Raw genomic sequence first — 10,254 nt, 5'->3', positions numbered from 1 at the left:
GGTAGCCCTAGGACATCAGTCCTTTCAAGTTAAAACATTTTTTGTTTCATTTATTTTGTTTTGGTGTGTGTGTGCGCGCGGCCTGTGAGCAATGGTGCGGGGGCGTCCCCGTTCGCACGGCAGTTGATGAACATCGCCTTCTCACCCACCCTCCCCCTGCTTCATTTTGTAGCATGGCTCCATGAGTTGACTGCACCCCCGCTTTCCTTCAAGTGTTGATGAGCATTTGACTCCCATACAGATAAAGGTTAGAGCCCTTTGGGCTTGCGCTGGGGTTGGTATGAGGTGTCTAGGCTTTAGCTGGGGGACCTTGGTGGGTGCTTTACCACGGCAATCACTCCGCCAGGCCCTCTGCTTTGGTTAGTTTTGAGACAGTCTCACTTCGTGCCTGGGCTGTCACGTACAACAGGCTGGTGCTGTCACATCCAGCCACTGAATTGATGGAAACCTCAAAAAATTCAGACTGGCCTCAGATCTCAACACCCCAACCCCACTTTCCAAGTGGCTAAGATTTCAGGCTCGAGCCCCCATGCCTATGTTTTACCATCCTAGTGTTACATAAACTGTGTTTGGAGGAAGGGCCACCCACAAGGGGCTTTAAAAGGACTTGACCCTTTTAAAGACAACTCCGCAGGTGTGGCACTCAAACCCCCCTTGAAACCGTCAAAAGCCTCCTGCAGGTCTTTGTCAGCGTGGGCGTGGGCTTCCTTGTGGCTGGCCTGTGAAGCTATGGACACCCTCCTTTTCCAGGACCTCCTGGCTGTGTACTTTCGGAAGGGCGGTCATGAGAGGAACCATGTGGGTTTTGACAATCCCCTCCCCACTCTGTTCTTGGGTAACATTTTTGAAGAAATTATGATTGGCCACTGTGTGATTTGGCTTTGGTTGTCTCTCGGTGCCAGGCTGAGATTTCTCCCCACGGTCTCTTGCGATCCCAACACCCCATGGTTTTGGGGGGGACAGGATTGAGGGTGGGAGCAGGGTGGGGAAGGAGGGAGGGACACCAGGGAAAGGGTAGCGACAGATGGACGTGGTCTGTGTTCATTAGATCTTTTGACCTAATTTAAGCAATTAAGAGGTTTAGCAGGAGCGATTCTTAGGGCGAACTTACCCAGAGTCCATTTCTAAGTTTAATAATTTGTCAGCCTTTTACATACTGTCCCAGCATCTCAAAATGCTACTCTGGTTGTTCATCAGAAGTTGTGATTCCCAAATGTTACAAAACTTTCAGAGCAAATATTTAAAGAAAAACTGTTTAACAAATACATGCTTGTTAGAGTCATTTTTATGAGCTTGATTGTAAATGTTTTAGAGAAGGATTAAAATTGTAGCTGACAGAAAACTTGGCACAGCCATGATTAGGATTTTGGAAAAAGTTCAGCAATTGGGAAAACAGTCATATTTTCATTTAGTACAGCATCGGGGATAATAATTAGTACTGATATTGTTATATTGATATCATTAAACTCTCCTTATTACTCCTAAATAATACACTTAATTCTTTTTGGTTGTGGTTTTTATCCCTAAGTTCTTTTGTTCAAGGCGAGTTCTCTCCCACTTTGAGCCATAGCACCACTTCCAGTTTTCTGGTGGTTCTTTTGAAATAAGAGTTTCATGGACTTTCCTGCCCAACTGGCTTTGAACCCCGCCCCTCAGGTCTCCAGCCTCCTGAGTAGCTAGGATTATAGGCGTGAGCCACCAGCGCCCGCTCCTCCAGGTGGGCTGGGAGCAGCCAGGTTTGGAGAAATAAAAACCAAAGTCCCTGCAGGGCGGGCGAGGTGTGGCGGGGGTGGAAGGGCCTCTGCCCACCGGACAGGGCTGCGGGTTTCCACGGCAGCCTCCTGCCCACCGGACAGGGCCGAGCGGCCCCGCAGCGCCTCCCGCCGCCGTTTGGTCAGCAACTTCTCCTGGCTGCCGGGGTGGGTGGACCTGCGGTGCCCCATGGGAAGCGGAGGGAGTGGAGAAAGGGTGTGTGGGGGGGGGCGCAGGGAGGGCGGTGGGCGAGTCCCCCGTCCTCGGTCGAATGGCCCCCGATGGTGTCTGCATCTCGGCAGAGCCACTAGCTCCTGGGCCCACCCTCTGGGGGCAGGAAAAACGGGGTGAGTGGCCGTCACCTTGGCTCTCCGCGGCCACTGCGGCACCCTGCACCCTCGCTGGGCCCCGAGCCGCGTCTCTGGGGGCGCGGTCCCGGGACCCCAAATCCAGCTTCTTCCCTGGACTGTCCTGGGTGGCCCTCTCCCTGGCCTGCCTCTCCTTCCCAGAATCCTCTGCTGTTTTCCACCTGCTCCCTAGCATGGACGCAGCTGGGCCGTCGCTGCTCCCTGAGCGCCCACTCCTCCTCCCGCCACGCCGCCATCCGCTGTGCTGTCTCATGACCGCACCCCGGGGCCATGTCCTCCACGCGGAGTCCACGCCGTGGCGCTGTGCTGTCTCATGACCGCACCCCGGGGCCATGTCCTCCACGCGGAGTCCACGCCGTGGCGCTGTGCTGTCTCATGACCGCACCCCGGGGCCGTGTCCTCCACGCGGAGTCCACGCCGTGGCGCTGTGCTGTCTCATGACCACCCCCCCGTGGGGCTGTGTCCTCCACGCGGAGTCCACGCCGTGGCGCTGTGCTGTCTCATGACCGCACCCCGGGGCCGTGTCCTCCACGCGGAGTCCACGCCGTGGCGCTGTGCTGTCTCATGACCACCCCCCCGTGGGGCTGTGTCCTCCACGCGGAGTCCACGCCGTGGCGCTGTGCTGTCTGATGACCGCACCCCCCGTGGGCCGTGTCCTCCACGCAGAGTCCACGCCGTGGCGCTGTGCTGTCTCATGACCACACCCCCCATGGGGCCATGTCCTCCACGCAGAGTCCACGCCGTGGCGCTGTGCTGTCTCATGCCCGCACCCCGGGGCCGTGTCCTCCACGCGGAGTCCACGCCGTGGCGCTGTGCTGTCTCATGACCGCACCCCCCGTGTGCTGTGTCCTCCATGCGGAGTCCACGCCGTGGCGCTGTGCTGTCTCATGACCACAACCCCCCGTGGGCCGTGTCCTCCACGCGGAGTCCACGCCGTGGCGCTGTGCTGTCTCATGACCGCACCCCCCCGTGGGCCGTGTCCTCCACGCGGAGTCCACGCCGTGGCGCTGTGCTGTCTCATGACCGCACCCCAGGGCCGTGTCCTCCACGTGGAGTCCACGCCGTGGCACTGTGCTGTCTCATGACCACCCCCCGTGGGCCGTGTCCTCCACGCGGAGTCCACGCCGTGGCGTGGGGCGACCGGGAGGGCTGTGCAGGAGCTGTCCCCACTGTGTGACACAGTGCTTCCTAGTCCAGCACCGGCCTGCAGGGGGCATCGGAACTCCCAGCCAGCACTTCCTGTGCCCTTTCTAGAAGCCAGACAAGAAGCTCAGAGCCTACAGTGAGGTGGAGCCCGGGCCCGTGGGCTGGGGACACACTGATGCCCACGAGGAGGTCTTGGATCCACACAGAGAACAGCAGCTGCCCCTTGGTGGGACCAGTGTGTGGCAGAGGGTGGGCAGGGTGGGGGGAGGGGAGGGAGGGGCGGGGGGAGCCGGCCCAGGCGGGGCCGCGAGGCCCGCAGGGGAGGCCAGGCATGAGTCACAAAGCTGGGTAGAAGCCGTGAAGGGGTGGCTGGGCCCAGCTCCACAGCCGGCGTCAAGAGAGAGAGCCAGGCCTGGGTGGCTCACCTGGGGGGGGTACGCCGGGCGGGGCGGGGCGGGGGGCAGCGGCCGTGCTTCTGGAGACAGCTGGCGGGTGAGGAGCGGGGCGGGCGTGAGGGTGCAGGTGTGGGGTTCCCAGGGGCCAGGTGGAGGCTCCCACGCGGCCTCCTGGGATTGTTCGCGGCTCCCCGGGGGTCTGGGCCGATGGCAGGTCTGAACGCGTCCCTCTCCTTCCTCTGCGCGGCCTGCGCCCTGTGTGAGGCGGCCAGGAGGGCCGCCCGGGCCCTGCTCCCGGCGGGCGCCTACGGCCTGGCCCGGGAGGCGGCCGGGGCGGCCCAGCTGGCCGCCTGCTGCCTGGAGCTGCGCGCGCTGGCCGAGCTGGGGCCCTGGGCCGGGGGCTTCGGGCCCGACCTGCTGCTCACGCTGCTGTTCCTGCTCTTCCTCGTGCATGGGGCCACCTTCGACGGGGCATCTGCCAACCCCACCGTGGCCCTGCAGGAGTTCCTCATGGCGGAGACCACCCTGCCCGGCACGCTGCTCAAGCTGGCAGCCCAGGGGCTGGGGATGCAGGCGGCCTGCGCCCTCACCCAGCTCTGCTGGGCCTGGGGGCTGAGCGAGCTGCACCTGCTGCAGAGCCTCCTGTCCGCGCACTGCAGCTCGGCGCTGCGCACGTCCGCGCCCCTGGGCGCGCTGGCCGAGGGCGCCTGCGCCTTCCTCTTCCACCTGGCGCTGCTCTGCCTGCGGCGCCGGCCGGCCGCCTGCAGTGTGCCCGCCCTGGCCCTGCTGGTCACCCTCCTGGCCCACACAGGTGAGACCCGGGCGGGGCCGGCCAGGGGCTGACACGCTGGACGCGGAGATCTGCATCCTGCAAGCGCTGCACCCAGGCGGCTAGGGGTCCTAGACTCCTAGGCGGTCCAGGGACCGAGTAAGGCCAGAGCCAGAGCTTAGAGCCCCAACCCAGCACGGGGGGGGGGGTGCTGGATGAGTGGAGACTCAGGGCAGGTAGGGAGGTGGAGGCCAGGGGTATGGGGGCTGGGTGGGGCGGTGGGGGAGGTGGAGGCCAGGGGCCAGGGGGGCACTGGGTAGGGGTGGGGGAGGTGAGGGGCCAGGGGTATGGGGACTGGACAGGGGGGGAGGCAGAGGCCAGGAGTGGGAGGGTGCTGGGGGGGAGGAGCTGGAGGCCTGGGCCCCAGCCTGGGCAGGGGTGGGACCCTCCGCAGAGGTCCGGCTTTATGTCAGCATAGCACCAGGGCCTCTTGGGCGCTGCCTGATGAAGCAGGTTACCTGTGTCCTGGCCTCCGACTGGCCGGCCCCAGCGCTGGGTCACCTGGCCACCAGCTGTCCCCAGGCCCCAGGCCCTGCTCCACCCCTCCCAGCAGTGCCAACGGGCTCTGGGGCCTAGAGGACGCTGCCAGCCCAGCCCCTCCCTGGCCCCCTCTCCCCAGCTTGCTGGCTGAGCACTGAGCAGCCTCTGCCAAGTTCCCTCCGTCACCTCTCCCTGGACTGTCACAGCTGTCGCCTTCTGTGTCTGTCTTGTTCTGTGTGTGCCAGTCCTGGCGGGGCTTGAACTCCAGGAGCGCCTGGACATTGTCCCTGAGCTTTTGTGCTCAAGATGAGTGCTCTACCCCCTGAGCCACAGCCCTGTTGATGGCTTGTTGAGGGCTCGTTGGAGATGCGTCTCGCTGACTTTTCCTCCTGGCTGGCTTTGAACCTAGTCCTCAGATCTCAGCCTCCCGAGTAGCCAGGACCCTGGGCATGAGCCGGCCTCGCTCCAGCGCTGTCTGTCACCTCTCTCCCTTTCTCCTCTCTGGGTCTCCTGCTGTCTCTGTCTCCCCCACCTCTCTCTGTGGCCACCTCCCGTGAGGCGGGACCCGAGACAGGAGCCCCTGGTGGGGGGGGGGTGTTGTGGACCCTGTGACCTTTGACCTCGGCAGCACTGGCTTTGCCGTGTCCACCGGCACGTGGGGTTGGGTTCCGCTGGGGGATCTGGCTCTGGCCTGGACAGGCGGCCGCAGGCAGGGCCGGCACGAGGGCGGTGTGCTTCTGTCCACAGCCGGGCCCCTCACGTCTGCCTTCTTCAACCCGGCCCTGGCGGCCTCTGTCACCTTCCGCTGCTCGGGGCACACCTTGCTGGAGTTCGCACAGGTGTACTGGCTGGGCCCTCTGACAGGTGAGGCTGCGGCCGGGAGGGGGCCAGGCCACTCCGGGCGGCTGGGGAGGGAGGGCTGCCTGGGGTCCTCTGGCTGAGGGCGCCCTGCAGAGGTCGGTCGGGGTGGGGGGCTCTGGTGAGCCCACTTGTTTGGGCCCCATGGGAGCGTTGGAGCCTGGTACTGGTAGGAGCTGAGGGGGGAGGCGGAGGCGTACCCCCACGGGCCTGAAGCACAGAGGCGGCCGCTCTGCTCCTCCCGGGCCAGGCCGAGGACAGCTGGACCCCGGGAGCTGCTCACGCCTGAGGCCTGCCCGGTGACCCAGGGGCTTGGATCCCGCATGAGCTCAGTGCTTGTCAGATCGCAGCCTGGGGTCCATGGGCACCCAGAGTCTCTCTCTCTGCCCCTGCTGGGAGCCACTTGAGCCCAGCCTCAGCTCCGGGGTGGGGGGGAGGGGGAAGGGGAGGGGGAGGGGAGGCAAGCCTCTGGCCACCACGAGCTCCACCTCCACGCCTCCACCTCTCTACCCCAAGTCCCGGACCCCTCGGACCCCTCGGCTGAGTGTTTGTGGTTATCTCCTGTCCCCCCCCTCGGCTGAGTGTTTGTGTTTATCTCCTGTCCCCCCCCCCCGACCCCTCGGCTGAGTGTTTGTGGTTATCTCCGGTCCCCAAAGATGCAGCCTCTGCTTTTTGGACTTTGGGTTTGTTGGGGAGGACCACAAGGAGTTCTGTCCCTCTGGCTGCCCCCCCACAGCCCGGGGGTGGCTGGGCCTGCAGAGCGCTCCCCTGCTCTCTCCCATTGTGGGCCTGTAGCTTCAGGAGCAAGCGGCAGAGCCACGCATTCATCCCCAGAGCCATCTTTTTGTTTATTCGTTGTTTATGTTCAGTGCTGGGAATTTAACACAGGGCCGTGGGCCCACCAAGCGAGCACCCACTGAGCGAGCACCCCGCTGAGTGAGCACCCCGCTGAGTAGGCTGAGCAGGTGTCGGGGGTGGCTGAGCAGGTGTCCTGGGGGGCTGAGCAGGCGTCCTGGGGGGCTGAGCAGGCGTCCTGGGGGGCTGAGCAGGCGTCCTGGGGGGCTGAGCAGGCGTCCTGGGGGACTGAGCAGGCGTCCTGGGGGCTGAGCAGGCATCCTGGGGGCTGAGCAGGCATCCTGGGGGCTAAGCAGGTGTCCTGGGGGCTGAGCAGGCATCCTGGGGGCTGAGCAGGTGTCGTGGGGGCTGAGCAGGTGTCCTGGGGGCTGAGCAGGTGTCGTGGGGGCTGAGCAGGTGTCCTGGGGGGAGGGCTGAGCAGGTGTCCTGGGGGGCTGAGCAGGCGTCCTGGGGGGCTGAGCAGGTGTCCTGGGGGGCTGAGCAGGTGTCCTGGGGGGCTGAGCAGGCGTCCTGGGGGCTGAGCAGGTGTCGTGGGGGCTGAGCAGGTATCCTGGGGGGCTGAGTAGGCGTCCTGGGGGGCTGAGCAGGTGTCCTGGGGGCTGAGCAGGCGTCCTGGGGGGCTGAGCAGGCGTCCTGGGGGGCTGAGCAGGTGTCCTGGGGGCTGAGCAGGTGTCCTGGGGGCTGAGCAGGTGTCCTGGGGGCTGAGCAGGTGTCCTGGGGGGCTGAGCAGGTGTCCTGGGGGCTGAGCAGGCGTCCTGGGGGCTGAGCAGGCGTCCTGGGGGGCTGAGCAGGTGTCCTGGGGGGCTGAGCAGGCGTCCTGGGGGAGGGCCGAGCAGGCGTCCTGGGGCCCCCAAGGAGTGCCTTGCCCATCCCAGGCCTGCTCTGCTTCTGAGCCTCTCACTGTCGCTTGGTTCTCTTCACTCAAAGCGGGTGCTCCACCCTTTGAGTCATAGCTCCACTGATGGCCTTTGGCTGGTTAATTTGAGATCAGGGTCTCACAGTTTTCTGTCCAGGCTGGCTTCACACCACGACCCTCAGGTGTCAGCCTCGGGCGGCGAGGACTCCAGGGAAAACGGGCGCGGGGCTTCTGGTCTCTTGCAGGGATGGTGCTGGCGGTCCTGCTGCACGAGGGCCGGCTTCCCCGCCTCTCCCAGAGGAACCTGCTCTACAGGCAGAGGCACAAGTACCGCAGCCCCAGGGGGAAGCTGGGCGCCAGCGCCTCCCACACCCAGACACCCACAAAGGGAGGCCCAGACCTCGCCTAGCTAGGAGGGCTTGGAAGCCGTTGCCAATAAACCATTGCGGAGAGACCTCCCGTCTCAGCCCAGTCACTGGCTTCCGGGATGAGGCCCGAGTTCCAGCCCCAAGCAGCCTCCCCTGCCGGGGCTCGGGGGGCATCCTGCGGGGCCTTGCTGAGGGGGGCAGGGAGCGGCTCAGGGGAGAGGAGGGCAGGGCCCCCAGGGCGCAGAGCGGCTGGCAAGCACGGCTGAGGTCCCCCAGCGGCACCTGGACGTCCATCCTGGAACCCGGGCGTCCAGCCAGCCGAGGCCTCTGGCACCCAGGCCGAGCCCGGGCGGAAAGGCAGCCCGCGGGGGGCACACCGGAGGCCGGAGCAGTCTCAGAACCCCATTCCGGAAAGCACGAAGCACACCCACAGATTTCAAAACAAACATCGCATCTAACGCTCAGTGATTGCTGTTGGTGGCCACCCCTCGCTTTCCACGACGCACACGCATTTATCTATCATTTACTTTGCGGGGACGACGCTGGTTTGAGCTCAGAGCTCCCCGCCCCCCCCGTTAGGTTGGTGCTCTATCACCTGAGCCAAGCCTCCAGCACTGCTTTCTGCCGATTGTTTTCTTGTTCCCAGGCGCGGGCCTGAGCCTGCTCCCTATTTTAAGCCCCCTGCGGTTGCTGGGCTCACAGCACACCGAGTCCTCCAGCTCCCATGGAGCTCCTCCACCTCAAGCTTTCTGCCGAGGGGTAGCCTGGCTCCACAGTCCTCTCAACCTCAGGCTTCCAAGGAGGAAGGGTGACAGGCATGGCCACCGGCCACGGGCACCCAAGTCTCACGAGATGTCAGATGAACTCTTTTTGGTAGCACTGAGGTGCTGGGCTCAGTCTTTTTGGTAGCACTGAGGTGCTGGGCTCAGTCTTTTTGGTAGCACTGAGGTGCTGGGCTCAGTCTTTTTGGTAGCACTGAGGTGCTGGGCTCAGTCTTTTGGTAGCACTGAGGTGCTGGGCTCAGTCTTTTGGTAGCACTGAGGTGCTGGGCTCAGTCTTTTGGTAGCTCTGAGGTGCTGGGCTCAGTCTTTTGGTAGCTCTGGGGTGCTGGGCTCAGTCTTTTGGTAGCTCTGAGGTGCTGGGCTCAGTCTTTTTGGTAGCACTGAGGTGCTGGGCTCAGTCTTTTGGTAGCACTGAGGTGCTGGGCTCAGTCTTTTGGTAGCTCTGGGGTGCTGGGCTCAGTCTTTTGGTAGCTCTGGGGTGCTGGGCTCAGTCTTTTGGTAGCACTGGGGTGCTGGGCTCAGTCTTTTGGTAGCTCTGAGGTGCTGGGCTCAGTCTTTTGGTAGCACTGAGGTGCTGGGCTCAGTCTTTTGGTAGCTCTGGGGTGCTGGGCTCAGTCTTTTGGTAGCTCTGGGGTGCTGGGCTCAGTCTTTTGGTAGCACTGGGGTGCTGGGCTCAGTCTTTTGGTAGCTCTGAGGTGCTGGGCTCAGTCTTTTGGTAGCACTGAGGTGCTGGGCTCAGTCTTTTGGTAGCACTGAGGTGCTGGGCTCAGTCTTTTGGTAGCACTGAGGTGCTGGGCTCAGTCTTTTTGGTAGCACTGAGGTGCTGGGCTCAGTCTTTTTGGTAGCACTGAGGTGCTGGGCTCGGACCTCACACTCGCTAGACGTGCACTTGCCACTTGAGCCACTCTGACAGCTCTTCATGTGGGTTATTGTCAAGGCGCTGCTGGCCATTGCTGCTTTATGTCCGGGCTGACCTGGACTGCGACCCTGTCCATGCTTTCACACGTCACTAGAATGCCTGGCTCGTGTGACCGCGTCATGGGTTGAGCTGGAGTCTTGCAGGCTCCTCTCCCCAAGGCTCCAACCACACTGTCTGCCTCCTAGGCAGCTAGAATTACAGGCCCGAGTCATTCCCATGCCTGGCCTAGATGAACAATACTGATGTGGAAGATGATTTTAAAATTAATTTCTCCTGTTGCTTGATGGTCCAGAATTCTCAGCATGCTAATTCATATAACCACCAGGAATTCACTTGTAAGGGGCGGGGAAGGTGGCTCAGTGGTAGAGCGCTCGCCTTGCATGAGGCCCTGGGTTCCATTGCTCAACACCACATAAGCAGAAAAAGCCAGAAGTGGCGCTGTGGCTCACGTGGTAAAGGGCTAGCCTTGAGCTGAAGAGCTGAGCCAGGCGCCAATGTCTCACGCCTGTCATCCTAGCTACTCAGGAGGCTGAGATCTGAGGATCGCGGTTCAAAGCCAGCCTGGGCAGGAAAGTCCAGGAGACTCTTATCTCCAATAAACCACCAGAAAACTGGAAGTGGCGCTGTGGCTCAACCCCGCTGGTTG

The 10,254-nt window shown here is 63.0% G+C and overlaps 1 protein-coding gene across 1 annotated transcript; it reads left to right on the top strand.

Moving 5' to 3' along the window:
* Nucleotides 1-3,868: 3,868 nt before the first annotated feature.
* Nucleotides 3,869-7,948, top strand: LOC138810524 (aquaporin-12-like). The gene is made up of 3 exons (XM_069997778.1): nucleotides 3,869-4,472; nucleotides 5,718-5,834; nucleotides 7,785-7,948. The coding sequence occupies exons 1-3, from the start codon at nucleotides 3,869-3,871 to the stop codon at nucleotides 7,946-7,948; spliced, it is 885 nt and encodes a 294-aa protein (XP_069853879.1).
* Nucleotides 7,949-10,254: the final 2,306 nt, after the last annotated feature.

Source organism: Dipodomys merriami, unplaced genomic scaffold (assembly GCF_024711535.1).
Source record: "Dipodomys merriami isolate MVZ:Mamm:240054 unplaced genomic scaffold, mDipMer1.0.p SCAF_1, whole genome shotgun sequence".
In the NCBI taxonomy this organism is placed as follows: domain Eukaryota; kingdom Metazoa; phylum Chordata; class Mammalia; order Rodentia; family Heteromyidae; genus Dipodomys; species Dipodomys merriami.
The sequence above is the reverse complement of the archived record's forward strand: the minus strand, read 5'-3'. Positions and strand labels throughout refer to the sequence as shown.

Coding starts and splice junctions, on each gene's coding strand:
- LOC138810524 (XM_069997778.1), top strand. CDS start 3,869: ATGGCAGGTCTGAACGCGTCCCTCTCCTTCCTCTGCGCGGCCTGCGCC. Junction 4,473..5,717: donor CACCCTCCTGGCCCACACAG/GTGAGACCCGGG, acceptor TTCTGTCCACAG/CCGGGCCCCTCACGTCTGCC. Junction 5,835..7,784: donor CTGGCTGGGCCCTCTGACAG/GTGAGGCTGCGG, acceptor GGTCTCTTGCAG/GGATGGTGCTGGCGGTCCTG.